At 39.3% G+C, this 20,594-nt stretch overlaps 1 protein-coding gene across 1 annotated transcript in view; it reads left to right on the forward strand.

The window, feature by feature from the left end:
- The window catches only part of ATRN (attractin), an 868,210-nt gene that overhangs the window by 257,947 nt on the left and 589,669 nt on the right, over nucleotides 1-20,594 (forward strand). The window contains exons 11-13 of the mRNA XM_053700335.1: nucleotides 9,628-9,848; nucleotides 10,200-10,321; nucleotides 11,235-11,373. Coding sequence (XP_053556310.1) covers nucleotides 9,628-9,848; nucleotides 10,200-10,321; nucleotides 11,235-11,373 — 482 coding nt within the window. The remainder of the gene's footprint in view (nucleotides 1-9,627; nucleotides 9,849-10,199; nucleotides 10,322-11,234; nucleotides 11,374-20,594) is intronic.

The following is a 20,594-nucleotide window of genomic DNA, read 5'->3' on the forward strand; positions in this document are numbered from 1 at the left end:
CCGATTGTTCGACACTCTCTAACGTGGTGGACAGATCACCATCGTTTAATTCAGGGGGCTTCTTTTGTTCTTCCGTCCTGGACTGTAATTTCAACAGATGCAAGTCTCACAGGTTGGGGAGCTGTGTGGGGATCTCTGACGGCACAGGGAGTTTGGGAATCTCAGGAGGTGAGATTACCGATCAATATTTTGGAACTCCGTGCAATTTTCAGAGCTCTTCAGTTTTGGCCTCTTCTGAAGAGAGAATCGTTCATTTGTTTTCAGACAGACAATGTCACAACTGTGGCATACATCAATCATCAAGGAGGGACTCACAGTCCTCTGGCTATGAAAGAAGTATCTCGAATTTTGGTTTGGGCGGAATCCAGCTCCTGTCTAATCTCTGCGGTTCATATCCCAGGTGTAGACAATTGGGAAGCGGATTATCTCAGTCGCCAAACGTTGCATCCGGGCGAATGGTCTCTTCACCCAGAGGTATTTCTTCAGATTGTTCAAATGTGGGGGCTTCCAGAGATAGATCTGATGGCCTCTCATCTAAACAAGAAACTTCCCAGGTATCTGTCCAGATCCCGGGATCCTCAGGCGGAGGCAGTGGATGCATTATCACTTCCTTGGAAGTATCATCCTGCCTATATCTTTCCGCCTCTAGTTCTTCTTCCAAGAGTAATCTCCAAGATTCTGAGGGAATGCTCGTTTGTTCTGCTAATAGCTCCGGCATGGCCTCACAGGTTTTGGTATGCGGATCTTGTCCGGATGGCATCTTGCCAACCATGGACTCTTCCGTTAAGACCAGACCTTCTGTCGCAAGGTCCTTTTTTCCATCCGGATCTGAAATCCTTAAATTTAAAGGTATGGAGATTGAACGCTTGATTCTTAGTCAAAGAGGTTTCTCTGACTCTGTGATTGATACTATGTTACAGGCTCGTAAATCTGTATCTAGAGAGATATATTATAGAGTCTGGAAGACTTATATTTCTTGGTGTCTTACTCATCATTTTTCTTGGTATTCTTTTAGAATTCCGAGAATATTACAATTTCTTCAGGATGGTTTAGATAAGGGTTTGTCCGCAAGTTCCTTGAAAGGACAAATCTCTGCTCTTTCTGTTCTTTTTCACAGAAAGATTGCTATTCTTCCTGATATTCATTGTTTTGTACAAGCTTTGGTTCGTATAAAACCTGTCATTAAGTCAATTTCTCCTCCATGGAGTTTGAATTTGGTTCTGGGAGCTCTTCAAGCTCCTCCGTTTGAACCTATGCATTCATTGGACATTAAATTGCTTTCTTGGAAAGTTTTGTTCCTTTTGGCCATCTCTTCTGCCAGAAGAGTTTCTGAATTATCTGCTCTTTCTTGTGAGTCTCCTTTTCTGATTTTTCATCAGGATAAGTCGGTGTTGCGAACTTCTTTTGAATTTTTACCTAAGGTTGTGAATTCCAACAACATTAGTAGAGAAATCGTGGTTCCTTCATTATGTCCTAATCCTAAGAATTCTAAGGAGAAATCGTTACATTCTTTGGATGTTGTTAGAGCTTTGAAATATTATGTTGAAGCTACTAAATCTTTCCGAAAGACTTCTAGTCTATTTGTCATCTTTTCTGGTTCTAGAAAAGGCCAGAAAGCTTCTGCCATTTCTTTGGCATCCTGGTTGAAATCTTTAATTCATCTTGCCTATGTTAAATCGGGTAAGACTCCACCTCAGAGGATTACAGCTCATTCTACTAGGTCAGTTTCTACTTCCTGGGCGTTTAGGAATGAAGCTTCAGTTGATCAGATTTGCAAAGCAGCGACTTGGTCCTCTTTGCATACTTTTACTAAATTCTACCATTTTGATGTATTCTCTTCTTCTGAAGCAGTTTTTGGTAGAAAGGTACTTCAGGCAGTGGTTTCGGTTTGAATCTTCTGCTTATGTTTTTCATTAAACTTTATTTTGGGTGTGGATTATTTTCAGCAGGAATTGGCTGTCTTTATTTTATCCCTCCCTCTCTAGTGACTCTTGTGTGGAAAGATCCACATCTTGGGTATTCATTATCCCATACGTCACTAGCTCATGGACTCTTGTTAATTACATGAAAGAAAACATAATTTATGTAAGAAATTACCTGATAAATTCATTTCTTTCATATTAACAAGAGTCCATGAGGCCCACCCTTTTTTTGGTGGTTATGATTTTTTTGTATAAAGCACAATTATTCCAATTCCTTATTTTATATGCTTCGCACTTTTTTTCTTATCACCCCACTTCTTGGCTATTCGTTAAACTGATTTGTGGGTGTGGTGAGGGGTGTATTTATAGGCATTTTAAGGTTTGGGAAACTTTGCCCCTCCTGGTAGGAATGTATATCCCATACGTCACTAGCTCATGGACTCTTGTTAATATGAAAGAAATGAATTTATCAGGTAATTTCTTACATAAATTATGTTTTTCTTACATAGACGTCTGAAGGATGTCCCAGATGTACATTCTTTTTGCCAGGCCTTGGCCAGAATCAGGCCTGTTTTTAAACCAGTTACTCCTCCATGTAGTTTTAACTTGGTTTTTAGAGTTCTTCAGAGGACTTTGTTTGAACCTATGCATTCCTTAGATATTACATTGTTATCTTGGAAATTTTTATTTCTTGTTCTTCTGTTCGGAGAGTATCAGAGCTCTCGACATTGCAGTATGAGTTTCTTTATCTTCTCTCAGATAAGGTAGTTTTTCCGTACTAAACTAGGATTTCTTCCTAAGTTTGTTTCTGTTCGGTACATTACTCAGGTGATTGTTGTTCCTTCCTTGTGTCCTAATCCTTCTTTTCAGAAGAAAGGAATTCTACACAATTTGGACGTGGTCTGTACTATAGGGTTTTACCTGTAGACGACTAAAGATTTTTGTCAGTCGTCTTTGTGGTTTTCTCAGGTAGGCGCAAGGGAAAGAAAGCTATGGCCACTTCTCTTTCTTTTTGACTGCGGAGTATCATTTATTATGCATCGGAGTCTGCTGGACAGCAGCCTTCTGAAAAAGTTACGACTCCTTCCATAGGGGCTGTTGTTTTCCTCATGGGCATTCAGGAATGTAGATTCTGTGGAAGAGGTTTGCAAGGCTGCATCCTGTTTTTTTCTTCATACTTTTTCGTAGTTTTACGAATTTGACAGTTTTGACTCGGCTGAGGCCGATTTTGGGAGTAAGGTTCTTCAAGCAGTGGTGCCTTCCGTTTAGGTTCCCTGTATTGTCCCTCCCGTATCATCTGTGTACTCTAGCTTGGGTATAGAATCCCATTAGTAATTAAGATGATCCGTGGACTCATCGTGTCTTAAAAAAGAATAGGAAATGTATGCTTACCGGATAAATTTATTTCTTTTTTGACACAATGAGTCCACGGCCCGCCCTGTTCTTCTAAGACAGGTTGTGAGTTATTGTAAACTTCAGACACCTCTGCACCTTGGCTTTTTCTTTCTTTTCCTAACTTCGGTCGAATGACTGGAGTGGGAGGGAAGGGAGGAGCTATTTAACAGCTCTGCTGTGGTGCTCTTTGCCTCCTGCTGACCAGGAGGTGAATATCCCATTAGTGATTAAGATGATCCGTGGACTCATCTTGTCAAAAAAGAAATAAATTTATCAGGTAAGCCTAAATTTTCTTTTTTGTGCAGCAGTTTTGAATTGGATGACTGCTATTTAGTTTTCAGTCAACTCATAGCACATTTTAGTTTTAAACCGACAATTCCATCTTTGTACTATGTTTTATTTCCTAAAATTATTTTGAAAACCAAGACACTTGGGGTATTTCTACAATCGGGACAACGTAATGAACCGATTTGGGTTTTTTTCACTAGATTTGTTTATCCCTTCTAATTTAGTGTAGAACTAGAAAGGCCTGTTTGCTGGTGTATAATATGGATAGGTGCACATAACAAGAGAGCAGATAATTGGATAAATCAAATAGTGAGCCAAAATGCCAAATTTGCTGGTCATTCAAGCACTGAAACTGGGAAAACCTTGGAAAAAAAATTAAGGGGTTAATGCTGAAATTATTCCACTAAAGTAAATGTGATTTGCACAAGAGGCTTAAAATCCACTAAGCCAAATTAGTGTAATCTCTAATTTCAGAGCTGTAAATGCATCGCTGGTTTACTTGCTGTCAGTAGCTTTTTCTGGGTTATTTTGGGTGTGCTCTCCTGCAGAATATCTTTTTCTGTTTCCACAATTCTCAATGTTTATACTGTCTCATTATGTTCTGCTGGGTAGTTAAAGTAAATATAAAGTTTTTGTCATTGAAGACATCAAGGCATTAGTTAATATTACAATAAGCTAATCGCTAAGTTTTTATCAATAAATAACATTTTCATATATATAATACATTATTTTTAAAGCTTTGAAATGAAGACTATAAATTCTAAACAGCATTATAAACCATATCAAATAATCACACAACACAGAATGCATCCTCAAACTAAGTTTAATGAAGAAAAACATTTTTTTACTTGCATTTTCTGCAAAATGGACTCTGCATTGAAACAGTAGCATACACTTTTTTTTAGCTAATATCGTGTCTGCAGCTATTCTATGCATTCCAGTCTGGACTGATTTATAGGCACCCTCACCTCAAGCAGCTGGGATAGAAGAAGGAAGGGAAGTTTCCCTCACGGCTGCTAGATCTTGTTGCTTTGAAAGCTGCCCAATAGCTCAGGACTGATCTGTTCACACTGATTAATTTCAGCCTGCTTGGCTTGCATATCTTTGCTGCAACACAGTCGGACAGCTCCACCTACTGGCCTGCCCTTATTTTAATCAATGTGCTGCTTCTTAGTTCTTTTCTTTAGCAGTCACATGACTGAAAATAAAGGGTGTTACTTTGAAACGGCACAAAACCAGGGCCACCTGTGTGTGTGTGTGTATGTGTATATATATATATATATATATATATATATATATATATATATATATATATATACACACATCAATATATATCTATATATAGCAGAGCCGTCCGTAAAAACCAGTGACGTATTAGGGTTATTCCTATAGAAAACGAATACGCAGACCTTTGAAAAAGCCGAGATAGTATCGGCGAAACATGTCAGGGAGGGGTATTGTTTAACAAACACCCCTATTAGCTGTTTTTAAATGGCATAGGAATCTGTGCATATACCAAACAATTAGCCTGTAATCCTTGAAATTAGTCAATGTAATACCAGTTACTTCGATAGAGCAACAGTATATTGACCGTAGTGTCCAAAGTATATCAGTAACCACGCTACACGCTAGGGGTGGCTACTGGGGGAAGTTAATATTTGAACTAACGGTGTAACAACCTCATAGGCTTAACTGATCATTACCTATGCCAAAATAAGGCATTTACTAGGATCCGTCTTACAAGTGTATATGTAAGGAAAACAGTTATTTAAAATAGTTTGCTAAAAAATGTGCAACCTGTGTTTCAGTTATTAAGTATCTTAAGAAGTCGACCTGTAATCTTGAATCTTGCTAAAATTACCGAACAATATAGACCTCTATAGACTGGGATATCCTGGTAACACCGCTACATGCTGGGGGGGGGTTGCCGGTAAGGATAGCTAACATTAAGAACTTGTGGTGCAAATGCTATACAGGCTTATTTATAATTACGAATGCTAAAATAGAATATCATTAAGCCCTGTCGCACAAGGCAATACAGAAGACCGGCACTTATTCATAACCACCAACCACAATACGTATAATCCACAATTCAAATAGCCAATTGGAAAAGAGGGGAAGCCAGGCTTACACATAGCATGCTATTACTAGTTTAGTAAAACAAATCTAGCTGAGAGACTTATACATTTTGTATGTCAAAATAAGACACTTCACAAACCTTTGTCATTAATTGGTGTACAAGAGAAACATCCACTTCTCCCTAAGATTTGTAAACAGCACAATCCACAATAAGGCGTAACATAGAGGATATTTGCAACATAGAAGTAATAACCGTACTAATCAAAAGAAGTTCTGCTTCTATACGCACGGATGTGAATTGAGCTAACTTTTACTTAGAGGTTCACAAACATTTTATATTAAAATAAGATACTATATAAACCTTTCTCAGTAATTAGTGCACAAGTGAAACATCCAGTTTACCCTAAGACTGACAAACATCAAAAGCCAAAATAAGGCGCAACCGAGAGTTTGTTTAAAACATAGAAGTAACAGCGGTACGTATCAAAACAAGTTCTGCCTCTATACGCACGGATGTGAATTGAGACACATGAGCAGTAATTCTGTTCAAGATTATCATCCTTAATTTATCAGCCATGAATTTAATCTCAATCATTACATACTCTATAGGGTAACAAAGCGCTATTCTGAAACGTTGTACAAACAAGGGCGTAATATATCAGATGCATTTGTAACAAGCTGATAATCGTGTGTTTCAATACACTAATAAATTACACTACAAGGTATTAAATATTATACAAGAGCCTCTTTTCCTTTTCTTTTTATTGAAAGCTACATTGAAGGGTAATCTAGGTTACCATCAACTTCATATGTTCCAATAAGACGGATTATTCTAACCACAGTGTTAAACAGTGTATAACACACAATTAGCCAATGAACCCCAGTTGATATATCTTTGTCTACCCCCAGTACATGACACTATATGGGGTAATAGATGTTAGGATATAGTTTATTTAATAGTGTGTGATAGTACATACTGCTATAATCCTGCGTCAGTCCAATTGCATTGACCATAAATAAGACTATTGTCAATAAAATCTTTATATTTATTTATTTAACCCCCATGCTACTATTACTGTTACCTAAGATAAAATATAAACAACCACCAATATTGGGGTGGATTCCCTCTTTTTAAAGGGATCCATAATATCTGTATAATCAGGTTACAGAACCTAGTATTATATATATGTGTGTGTGTGTATATATCAATATATATCTATATATATCAGAGCCGTCCGTAAAAACCAGTGACGTTTTAGGGTTATTCCTATATAAAACGAATACGCATGCGCAAAACTGGAGCGTATGTGGATTCCGAGATTAAGTAAAAAAGAATAGTGCATGCGCAGATCAACGAGGAGGCAGATAACGTAGAGTGACGGCCGCCTAACGGCCAGATTTTCAATTGGTTCTTTGGAAAACGTGATAAACACAGAAAAAAATAAATAACTGGTTGAATTTACGGACCTTCAAAAATGTATTTATTACGGCTATAACTTTTTTATTTACACTAATACAAGGTAGCCCTCAGTTTATGCCGGGGTTAGGTTCCAGAAGGAATGGTTGTAAATTGAAACCGTTGTAAATTGAAACCCAGTTTATAATGTAAGTCAATAAGAAGTGAGGGAGTTAGGTTCCAGGCCCCTCTCAAAATTGGCATAAGTAACACCTAATACATTATTTTTAAAGCTTTGAAATGAAGACTTTAAATGCTAAACCGCGTTATAAACCTAATAAAATAATCACACAACACAGACTTTACTTGCATTTTTCTGGAGTCTTGGAGTGCAGTTCCCTTCCATGTTTTGTATTTTCTCTTGGTGATTACATCCACCTGTGCACCCCTTCTTTGTTCTCAGTCTGTTTGGCTTTGTGAGCTCGCATGATGGTGTGGCTGTGTTAGGGACTCGGGCAATGGAAAGGACCTTGACGTGGTGCCTGAGCTTTCCCATTTGGCCAGATGCGGTAACTAACCTTTCCAGTTGTGATTTTATCTTAGCTGTGAGCTAGCTGGTGAGTGCTGGGTGTTTCTTTGTATTGTATTACTTTTTGTTTGTAATCCCCCTTGTTTCTTGCACCCATTCCGGACTGGGGTTAACTGCCTGTGGCTCTGGTGACATCACAACTTTTTTGGAGTGCTATTTAGCACCCAGGGCTGGATGTTGCCGAGTCACAGGATGTGTACCTGGTCCGGTCTTGGAGTACAGTTCCCTTCCATGTTTTTTTTTATATATATTTATATATATATATATATATATATATATATATATATATATATATATATCTATCGGAGCCGTCCGTAAAAACCAGTGACGTATTAGGGTTATTCCTATAGAAAACGAATACGCAAAACGGGAGCGTACGTGGATTCCGAGATTAAGTAAAAAAGAATAGCGCATGCGCAGATTAACAAGGAGGCGGATAACGTAGAGTGACGGCCGCCTAACGGCCAGATTTTCAATTGGTTCTTCGGAAAACATGATAAACACAGAAAAAAATAACTGGTTGAATTTACGGACCTTCAAATTTTTTTTTATTACGGCTACAACTTTTATTTACACTAATAAAAGGTAGCCCTCAGTTTATGCCGGGGTTAGGTTCTAGAAGGAATGGTTGTAAATTGAAAGCTATTTTATAATGTAAGTCAATAAGAAGTGAGGGAGTTAGGTTCCAGGCCCCTCTCAAAATTGGCATAAGTAACACCCCATATACATTATTTTTAAAGCTTTGAAATGAAGACTTTAAATGCTAAACAGCGTTATAAACCTAATAAAATAATCACACAACACAGACTTTACTTGCATTTTTCTGGAAGCAGTTCTTTCTATGCATTTCAATCTGGACTGATTTATAGACAGGAAGATCTTGTTCCTTTGCAAGCTGCTCGATAGCTCAGTTCTGGTTAAACTGATTCATTTCAGCTTGCTTGGCTTGCATAACTTTGCTGCAACACAAGCGGACAGCTCCACCTACTGGCTATTTTAATCAATGCACTGCTTCTCAATGCTTTTTAATAGCAGTCACATGACTGAAAAAAGGTTGTTCTGAAACGGTGCAAATTGAACCGTTGTAAACCGAGGGCCACCTGTATTTAAAAAAAAAAAAAAAAAAAATGAATGAAACTCATTGATTTTGGACAAAGAATGTTACTCTAGATCGACAACCAAATAACTTTTCCTTCACTTTAAGTGTATCCTTCTTTACTGTTATGTAGCCACATGTTGTCATGTGCTGCTGTTGAAACCCCTTTTCCTTTCACCTCCATGAGCATATAAATATAATAATGTTTTGTTCCAGGTATTTAGTGTCCGACTTGCTCAGATAAATAACTTTGTCCAAGTCCTTCAAATAAAGCTCTTCTTAATTTATACATCATTTTCCTTTATCATTCTGAAGCCTTTTCATATAATAAATTTCACGTAATCAATTATACAAATTAAGTGTCATGAAGACTCCTTTACAATGCTTGGTATATAATATATTCTTATATTGAAATACATTTTAAATGTACCTTTTACGGTGTCAAGAGTGCATTGAGATTTGGCATAGCCATAAATCCCTTTTCTCGTAGGGAATAATTTAAAGGTTGTAAATAAGATAAAATCAGAAGCACCAAACGTCAGTGAACTAAACTAAATTCACTGACTGTATCCCGTGGAGACTGGTATCAAATATTTTTAATGTGTGTAATTATATTATCCAAATACCAAATCAAATGTGTGACTTTTATTTATTATATTATACTTTTTTTTATTATGATTGTGTCTGCATATTTGTTGAGTCACAATACATTATTATTTATTAAACCAGTTAAAGCTAATCATATAAACATATCTATGTCTTATATTTATACTAATATACATTATAAGATCACTAAATTGCCGCCCGTGAATGTATTGAAAGGTTTAGGGTTCAGACCTTTTCCTTTTGTCTTTCTGATCAGCACAATGTTCGTGTTCGGAGGTTTCAACAGTCTTTTACTGAGCGATGTCTTGATGTTCACACCAGAGAACTGTGAAGCTTTCACATCAAGGAATTCTTGCTTAGAGGCAGGGCCTGGGATTCGGTGTGTTTGGAACAGCAGCTTATTGCAGTGCTTCTCATGGGAAAAGGCCACTCCTGAAGAGGAACAAGAGGTCCTGTCCTTATGTCCCCCAAAAACATGTATGTAATTTCAGTTTTTCCCCCTTTAACCTGCAACAGCTATTTTATCATTTATATGGTTATCTATTTAATGACATACAACAGAGCTGTTGCTTCGTCGTTTTAAAAGAAGTTTGTTTTATGGGTTGGATCTTTATCTGCTTAATCTCAGAGAGTGGTTTTACAGGTATCGTGCATGACCACACACTTTTTTCCCACTAACACTTCTGGGTATTTTTATACTGTAGTTTTGAATGCTAACCTAAATTGAACTGCTTTTTTTTTTGTTTATATATTTTCTTGTTTCTTATATTTTCACTGCCCTTTGGGTATTCAGTGTTATGTTCTAACTGCTGTTATTGCCTTATTCAGATGCAGACAATGAAAAATGTGATCAGTATACTGACTGTTTTAGCTGTACAGTGAATTCTAATGGCTGTCGATGGTGTAATGATCAGTGTATTTCATTTAGCAACAACTGTACGGTAAACCAGGTAAGTGATGTAGAGAAGGTGGCATATGACATGTTAAATCTGTACCTTTAAGATCTTCCGTGCTGTAATGAGAGATATATTTTAATATTTTCATCAGGCATAAGCAGTCAGCCTGTAACACTGATACCTATATTGTTGTGAGATAATTTGCCAGTTGTAACCCCAGTATAACGTTGCACTGTGCAACAAAATTTAGAAAGAAGTGATTTAAAGTGAGATTGTGCGCACATTTTTGTTCTTTACAAGAGGGTATTGAAAATGTATTACTGTTTGCAAAAGATCTTCCTGTACAGAGTAAAACTTTTGTTCTCAAACAGGCTTTTTTTCATATAAACCAGTGAGCAATGAACAGTAGGCTATGCTAGGTTTGTTCATTACATTTCAAGCAGCTTTTACTACACAGGTTCATGAATTTTTTTTTAGCATTTTGTTATATATATATATATATATATATATATATATATATATATATTACATTGTTCCTTTAGTTACCTTTATCCTAATAGGTGATAGTGTGTTTTTGTTTACAGTTGAATTAAAGGGATACTAAACATGCAATGTTAATCAACTTTCTAATTTACTCCTATTATCAATTTTTCTTTGCACTCTTGCTATCTTTATTTGAAAAGCAGGAATGTGAAGCTTATTTGAAAAGCAGGAATGTGAAGCTTAGGAGCCGGCCTATATTTGGTTCAGCACCCTGAATAGAGCTTGCTTATTGGTGGTTTCATTTAGTCACCAATTAGCAAATGCTACCCAGGTTCTGAACCAAAAATTGCCCGGCTCCTAAGCTTTACATTCCTGCTTTTCAAATAAAGATAGCAAGAGTACAAAGAACATTTTTCACTGAATTTGTTATTAAAAATGTCCTGTTCCTTGAACATCTAATTTTTTTTTAACTATTATATTCTAGGGTCTTATCACTTTGTATGAGCAATGTCCAAAGAATAACCCAGGATACTACTGTAATAAAAAAACAAGCTGCAAAAGTTGTGCCATGGATCAGAATTGCCAGTGGGAGCCGAGGAATCAAGAGTGTATTGGACTGCCAGGTTTGTGAAGTTTTCCCACCAGTGGGCAAGATTACAAGGGGAGCTCTATGCAGTGCTCCTGCTCACACGTTAACTTCTCTAGACGAAGGCTTTTTGCGTTTGTCGGGTTGTGCTTGTATTACAAGTTGAACGTAAAATGTTTGTGCGAGCCTAAACCACACATGCAAAAAAATATCGCAGCCACGTTAACTTCTCCCATAGACTTCAATGGAGCACAAAAACTTAACAAACCCCCCCAAAACTTACACCCATACTCGCATTCTAACCCGACCATGGATATTCAAGAACGCTGAACACGACATGAAATATTAATATGTCACATTTAAATGTTCTTAAAATAGCAGAATGTCCTTTTTATTCTTAAAGGGACACTGAACCCAATTTTTTCTTTCGTAATTCAGATAGAGCATGACATTTTAAGCAACTTTCTAATTTACTCCTGTGACGAACCAAGGTTATCCAACCCTGCGCCAGTCACTTATTTGGCACAGAAAGGGTTATCAGCCCCCCTCTCGGCCACCAATAGGTCACAATCTAGCCACACCAGGCAAGCTTGTGATTCAGTTTAGTGGGTGCAAGAGTTAACCGCACTCCCTTAATCTGTACTAGACATAAGAGAAATGCCCAACACTCCCTTTTAATGCCACCCACAATAAACTATCAATCCTATAGCTCCAATACTGCCACAACTTAAAATTTATTAAAGGGAAAATCCTAAGGAAAAACCCAGACTTTACACATTAACTCTAGAAATACAATTTAGCAGAAAATAACCTAAATTATACAGTTCTAATATTCCAGTCTCTTTCAGTAACGTGGTTCAATTATTAGACAAAGGCCAAACTTAATAAAGGAATTATTTATGCCAAAAATATTATGCACAATGCATTATTAATAAAAAGTTGTTACAAATAAAATTGCACATGCAAACAGTGTTTTAAAATAAAAAGGAGAAAAACAGAATTGAATACTTTCCTAGCTTCAAGCTCTGTGCCCGGGTATGGCATGAAAATGATGGCTCCTTACTTCTGCACAGCAGCTCCCCTTGTAAGAATGACCAACTTATTGTTAAGAAATAAGATTCTTAAACCTACTTTTCAGAGATCAGGTTGCCTAACCACACCCTCCTGGGCAGGCTAAGAAACCCCCCTGTCTTTATAACCTTCAATAGACTAATTTTTTGCCTGAATTTATACAATCCATTATAATTCCTGCTAGGTAAGAAATTTCTATATTTACATATCTATAACCTTTTAGTTTTATTGGGAGAATCGGTTTGATATCAAATATGCCATAGGTTGTCATATTTACCTTCCTTTACGGTTATAACAGTTTTAACACATATGTACATAATATACCAATGTCCTGTCAGTGACCTGGTCAGTTTTTGTAATGAAGGGCCTGTTTTGCATCAGGCATTCTATTGACAGCTTAAGCCATAAACTTTATCCTGTGTATCTCTGGGACTATGAGCTCAAAGAGTGGTTTTATTACTCAATGCATACACAATAACATTTGGTGGGCTATTTAGGAAACGCCTGGCAGTTCAAAGAAAACACAAGTTACAATTCTTTTTGAAAACAAATAACTGTTATGAGTTCAAGCTACACAGAATTAAGCCCTTCTTAGCTAAATCCTGAGGTTTTCGTGACAACTCCTATTATCAATTTCTCTTTGTTCTCTTGCTATCTTTATTTTAAAAGCAGAAATGTAAATCTTAGCAGCCAGCCCATTTTAGGTTCTAATTAAATAATAGTAGAAGAGCACCAAGGGTTGTGTCTAATGGTAAAAAATGTTTGTGCTTATGTGGAAGAATGCCTGAGAGGTGGGAGCAGTGTGTAGGGGCATAAAAGTGGCAAAATCTCTAGTATGTGTGAATAAATGTATTTCTTTTTAAAGACACAATGAGTCCACGGATTTCATCCTTGTGGGATATTCACCTCCTGGTCAGCAGGAGGCGGCAAAGAGCACCACAGCAGAGCTGTTAAATAGCTCCTCCCTTCCCTCCCACTCCAGTCATTCTCTTTGCCTATGTTAGTGATAGGAAGAGGTAAAGTGAGGTGTTAGATTAGATTCTTCAATCAAGAGTTTATTATTTTTAAAGTAGTGCCAGAGTGTGCTGCTTTGTTCTAGGGTGTAGCCGTAGTCAATATCAGTCAATACAGTAGAGCTTTTGGTGGCTTTAGAGCAATGGGAATTTGTGGGACATAATTCTCACTGCGCCTCCCATACACTGATGCTGCCCTTACACTGAAAACCTGAAGGATATTTACTCAGGACTTTCGTTTACTTGCAGGTCCATGGGAGGGAGAGGACCTCTTAAACCTAGCAACTGCCTTGCTGCCAGGCAGAAGATGAGGTAAGTGCTGACTTTATTTCTGGGGGTATAAGTGAACCTACTCAGAAAAAGTTTGGGCACTTTAATTTTTTATAGACCTCATTGTGAAGGAGATAGATGTCCTAGTGTAATTAAAGGGACAGTCTACACCAGAATTTTTATTGTTTTAAAAGATAGATAATCCCTTTATTACCCATTTCCCAGTTTTGCATAACTAACACATTTATATTAATATACTTTTAACCTCTGTGATTATCTTGTATCTAAGCATCTGCAAGCTTACAGTCTAGCTAATCAGTGCTTGCTCCCAGATAACTTCTCGTGCACGAGCACAGTGTTATCTAAATGAAATACGTGAACTAACACCCTCTAGTGGTGAAAAACTGTTAAAATGCAATCTGAAAGAGGTGGGCTTCAAGGTCTAAGAAATTAGCATATGAACCTCCTAGGTTAAGCTTTCAACTAAGAATACCAAGAGAACAAAGCAAAATTGGTGATAAAAGTAAATTGGAAAATTGTTAAAAATTACATGCTCTATCTGAATCATGAAAGTTTATTTTGGCCTAGACCAGAGCTTTCCAAACTTTTCATGTTGGTGACACACTTTTTAGACCTACATCATTTCGCGACACAGTAATTAATTCAGTTGTATTAGCAAAAAGGAGGTTAAACTAACTTGTTTTAAGAGATACGGACACATACATAAATGATATAATAATGAAATTTACAAGTAACAGTATGTATGTGCAAGAATTAAAAAAAGTTTAATAACACCAATAGCTACTATTTTAATGTGATGTATGAGGTTGATGGGATGAACACAATTTCTGAATATTTGGTGGAATATCAAATAAAGACACTCACATTTCATCATCAAGCATTTTTAAGTTTCCACTTCCTATCCATATATCAAGAGCTAGAGCAGCAATGCACTACTGGGAGCTAGTGGCAAAAAAACCCACTGACGTCTGACTTCAGCTCAGCGTTTAAGCTGCCGCCCTCAGAGCTTGGTGAGTCCGATTGACTACTGCCCACGCTGCAAACACACTGCTGTCCCACTCAATGACTACACATGCAGTCACAAGCTAATTAAGGAGACTACACGTGCAGTCAGGAGCCAATGTGCCGCCAAAGCCGCCAATGGGAATAGTTTCAGTTCCCACTGAGCTGCGCCAATTGGTTAAGATGATCTGTGACCCACAAGGTATCAATCACGTGTCAACCATGTGATATGCGTAGCAGGCAGGTGGAAAGTCAGAAACCAAAAAAATAAATAAATTTAAAAAAATTTGTGCTGAAGCAGCGACACACCTACACACTGCTGCCGACACACTAGTGTGTCCCGACACACAGTTTGGAAAGCACTGGCCTAGACTGTCCCTTTAAGGGACACAAACTGGGCAGATTGGATGCAGGCACTGGTGGGGCTATAGGCGGTTTTGACGGAGGCACTAGGGCTAAAATTTACCAGGTGACCTCTTTTCTCCCGGCGGTTTCATGTCTACTATAACCGATCGGGAGATTACATATTTTAAACAGTGAGCAGAGAGGCTCAGTGTGAGGGTTTTACGCTGTAACTTTTTAGCCAGCAGCTATCTGACGAGGCTGATAGTCTGCTTATGATTCCCTGGGGATTATTTTTGTAATTTGTAAATGGCGACCGGGAACTGCATATTTCTCCAACATAGGTGTGTCCGGTCCACGGCGTCATCCTTACTTGTGGGATATTCTCTTCCCCAACAGGAAATGGCAAAGAGCCCAGCAAAGCTGGTCACATGATCCCTCCTAGGCTCCGCCTACCCCAGTCATTCTCTTTGCCGTTGTACAGGCAAAATCTCCACGGAGATGGCTTAGAGTTTTTTAGTGTTTAACTGTAGTTTTTATTATTCAATCAAGAGTTTGTTATTTTAAAATAGTGCTGGTATGTACTATTTACTCTGAAACAGAAAAGAGATGAAGATTTCTGTTTGTAAGAGGAAAATGATTTTAGCAACCGTTACTAAAATCCATGGCTGTTCCACACAGGACTGTTGAGAGGAATTAACTTCAGTTGGGGGAACAGTGAGCAGTCTTTTGCTGCTTGAGGTATGACACATTCTAACAAGACGATGTAATGCTGGAAGCTGTCATTTTCCCTATGGGATCCGGTAAGCCATTTTTATTCAGACAGTAAATAAGGGCTTCACAAGGGCTTATTAAGACTGTAGACATTTTCTGGGCTAAATCGATTCATATATTACACATATTTAGCCTTGAGGAATCATTTAATCTGGGTATTTTGGTAAAATAATATCGGCAGGCACTGTTTTAGACACCTTATTCTTTAGGGGCTTTCCCTAATCATAGGCAGAGCCTCATTTTCGCGCCGGTATTGCGCACTTGTTTTTGAGAGGCATGACATGCAGTCGCATGTGTGAGGAGCTCTGATACATAGAAAAGACTTTCTGAAGGCGTCATTTGGTATCGTATTCCCCTTTGGGCTTGGTTGGGTCTCAGCAAAGCAGATACCAGGGACTGTAAAGGGGTTAAAGTTAAAAACGGCTCCGGTTCCGTTATTTTAAGGGTTAAAGCTTCCAAATTTGGTGTGCAATACTTTTAAGGCTTTAAGACACTGTGGTGAAATTTTGGTGAATTTTGAACAATTCCTTCATACTTTTTCGCAATTGCAGTAATAAAGTGTGTTCAGTTTAAAATTTAAAGTGACAGTAACGGTTTTATTTTAAAACGTTTTTTGTACTTTGTTATCAAGTTTATGCCTGTTTAACATGTCTGAACTACCAGATAGACTGTGTTCTGAATGTGGGGAAGCCAGGGTTCCTTCTCATTTAAATAAATGTGATTTATGTGACACTGAAAATGATGCCCAAGATGATTCCTCAAGTGAGGGGAGTAAGCATGGTACTGCATCATTCCCTCCTTCGTCTACACGAGTCTTGCCCACTCAGGAGGCCCCTAGTACATCTAGCGCGCCAATACTCCTTACTATGCAACAATTAACGGCTGTAATGGATAATTCTATCAAAAACATTTTAGCCAAAATGCCCACTTATCAGCGTAAGCGCGACTGCTCTGTTTTAGATACTGAAGAGCATGAGGACGCTGATGATAATGGTTCTGAAATGCCCCTACACCAGTCTGAGGGGGCCAGGCAGGTTTTGTCTGAGGGAGAAATTTCAGATTCAGGGAAAATTTCTCAACAAGCTGAACCCGATGTGATTACATTTAAATTTAAGTTGGAACATCTCCGCGCTCTGCTTAAGGAGGTATTATCCACTCTGGATGATTGTGAGAATTTGATCATCCCAGAGAAACTATGTAAAATGGACAAGTTCCTAGAGGTCCCGGGGCTCCCAGAAGCTTTTCCTATACCCAAGCGGGTGGCGGACATTGTAAATAAAGAATGGGAAAGGCCCGGTATACCTTTCGTCCCTCCCCCCATATTTAAAAAATTGTTTCCTATGGTCGACCCCAGAAAGGACTTATGGCAGACAGTCCCCAAGGTCGAGGGAGCGGTTTCTACTTTAAACAAACGCACCACTATACCCATAGAAGATAGTTGTGCTTTCAAAGATCCTATGGATAAAAAATTAGAAGGTTTGCTTAAAAAGATGTTTGTTCAGCAGGGTTACCTTCTACAACCAATTTCATGCATTGTCCCTGTCACTACAGCCGCGTGTTTCTGGTTCGATGAGCTAGTAAAGGCGATCGATAGTGATTCTCCTCCTTATGAGGAGATTATGGACAGAATCCGTGCTCTCAAATTGGCTAATTCTTTCACCCTAGACGCCACTTTGCAATTGGCTAGGTTAGCGGCAAAGAATTCTGGGTTTGCTATTGTGGCGCGCAGAGCGCTTTGGTTGAAATCTTGGTCAGCTGATGCGTCTTCCAAGAACAAACTCCTTAACATTCCTTTCAAGGGGAAAACGCTGTTTGGCCCTGACTTGAAAGAGATTATCTCTGATATCACTGGGGGTAAGGGCCACGCCCTTCCTCAGGATAGGTCTTTCAAGGCCAAAAATAAACCTAATTTTCGTCCCTTTCGTAGAAACGGACCAGCCCCAAGTGCTACGTCCTCTAAGCAAGAGGGTAATGCTTCTCAAGCCAAGCCAGCCTGGAGACCAATGCAAGGCTGGAACAAGGGAAAGCAGGCCAAGAAACCTGCCACTGCTACCAAGACAGCATGAAATGTTGGCCCCTGATCCGGGACCGGATCTGGTGGGGGGCAGACTCTCTCTCTTCGCTCAGGCTTGGGCAAGAGATGTTCTGGATCCTTGGGCACTAGAAATAGTCTCCCAAGGTTATCTTCTGGAATTCAAGGGGCTTCCCCCAAGGGGGAGGTTCCACAGGTCTCAATTTTCTTCGGACCACATAAAAAGACAGGCATTCTTACATTGTGTAGAAGACCTGTTAAAAATGGGAGTGATTCATCCTGTTCCATTAGGAGAACAAGGGATGGGGTTCTACTCCAATCTGTTCATAGTTCCCAAAAAAGAGGGAACGTTCAGACCAATCTTAGATCTCAAGATCTTAAACAAGTTTCTCAAGGTTCCATCGTTCAAAATGGAAACCATTCGAACAATTCTTCCTTCCATCCAGGAAGGTCAATTCATGACCACGGTGGATTTAAAGGATGCGTATCTACATATTCCTATCCACAAGGAACATCATCGGTTCCTAAGGTTCGCATTCCTGGACAAGCATTACCAGTTCGTGGCGCTTCCTTTCGGATTAGCCACTGCTCCAAGGATTTTCACAAAGGTACTAGGGTCCCTTCTAGCGGTGCTAAGACCAAGGGGCATTGCAGTAGTACCTTACTTGGACGACATTCTGATTCAAGCGTCGTCCCTTCCTCAAGCAAAGGCTCACACGGACATAGTCCTGGCCTTTCTCAGATCTCACGGATGGAAAGTGAACGTGGAAAAGAGTTCTCTATCTCCGTTGACAAGGGTTCCCTTCTTGGGAACAATAATAGACTCCTTAGAAATGAGGATTTTTCTGACAGAGGCCAGAAAAACAAAACTTCTAAACTCTTGTCGGACACTTCATTCCGTTCCTCTTCCTTCCATAGCGCAGTGCATGGAAGTAATAGGTTTGATGGTAGCGGCAATGGACATAGTTCCTTTTGCGCGCATTCATCTAAGACCATTACAACTGTGCATGCTCAGTCAGTGGAATGGGGACTATACAGACTTGTCTCCGAAGATACAAGTAAATCAGAGGACCAGAGACTCACTCCGTTGGTGGCTGTCCCTGGACAACCTGTCACAAGGGATGACCTTCCGCAGACCAGAGTGGGTCATTGTCACGACCGACGCCAGTCTGATGGGCTGGGGCGCGGTCTGGGGATCCCTGAAAGCTCAGGGTCTTTGGTCTCGGGAAGAATCTCTTCTACCGATAAATATTCTGGAACTGAGAGCGATATTCAATGCTCTCAAGGCTTGGCCTCAGCTAGCGAAGGCCAAGTTCATACGGTTTCAATCAGACAACATGACGACTGTTGCGTACATCAACCATCAGGGGGGAACAAGGAGTTCCCTGGCGATGGAAGAAGTGACCAAAATCATTCAATGGGCGGAGACTCACTCCTGCCACCTGTCTGCAATCCACATCCCAGGAGTGGAAAATTGGGAAGCGGATTTTCTGAGTCGTCAGACATTACATCCGGGGGAGTGGGAACTCCATCCGGAAATCTTTGCCCAAATTACTCAACTGTGGGGCATTCCAGACATGGATCTGATGGCCTCTCGTCAGAACTTCAAGGTTCCTTGCTACGGGTCCAGATCCAGGGATCCCAAGGCGACTCTAGTAGATGCACTAGTAGCACCTTGGACCTTCAAACTAGCTTATGTATTCCCGCCGTTTCCTCTCATCCCCAGGCTGGTAGCCAGGATCCATCAGGAGAGGGCGTCGGTGATCTTGATAGCTCCTGCGTGGCCACGCAGGACTTGGTATGCAGATCTGGTGAATATGTCATCGGCTCCACCATGGAAGCTACCTTTGAGACGAGACCTTCTTGTTCAAGGTCCGTTCGAACATCCGAATCTGGTCTCACTCCAGCTGACTGCTTGGAGATTGAACGCTTGATCTTATCAAAACGAGGGTTCTCAGATTCTGTTATTGATACTCTTGTTCAGGCCAGAAAGCCTGTAACTAGAAAAATTTACCACAAAATATGGAAAAAATATATCTGTTGGTGTGAATCTAAAGGATTCCCTTGGGACAAGGTAAAGATTCCTAAGATTCTATCCTTTCTTCAAGAAGGATTGGAGAAAGGATTATCTGCAAGTTCCTTGAAGGGACAGATTTCTGCCTTGTCTGTGTTACTCCACAAAAAGCTGGCAGCTGTGCCAGATGTTCAAGCCTTTGTTCAGGCTCTGGTTAGAATTAAGCCTGTTTACAAACCTTTGACTCCCCCTTGGAGTCTCAACTTAGTTCTTTCAGTTCTTCAGGGGGTTCCGTTTGAACCCTTACATTCCGTTGATATTAAGTTATTATCTTGGAAAGTTTTGTTTTTGGTTGCAATTTCTTCTGCCAGAAGAGTTTCAGAATTATCTGCTCTGCAGTGTTCTCCTCCTTATCTGGTGTTCCATGCAGATAAGGTGGTTTTACGTACTAAACCTGGTTTTCTTCCAAAAGTTGTTTCTAACAAAAACATTAACCAGGAGATAGTCGTGCCTTCTTTGTGTCCGAAACCAGTTTCGAAGAAGGAACGTTTGTTGCACAATTTGGATGTTGTTCGCGCTCTAAAATTCTATTTAGATGCTACAAAGGATTTTAGACAAACATCTTCCTTGTTTGTTGTTTATTCTGGTAAAAGGAGAGGTCAAAAAGCAACTTCTACCTCTCTCTCTTTTTGGATTAAAAGCATCATCAGATTGGCTTA

This window comes from Bombina bombina, chromosome 2 (genome assembly GCF_027579735.1).
Source record: "Bombina bombina isolate aBomBom1 chromosome 2, aBomBom1.pri, whole genome shotgun sequence".
NCBI classification, from domain to species: Eukaryota; Metazoa; Chordata; class Amphibia; order Anura; family Bombinatoridae; genus Bombina; species Bombina bombina.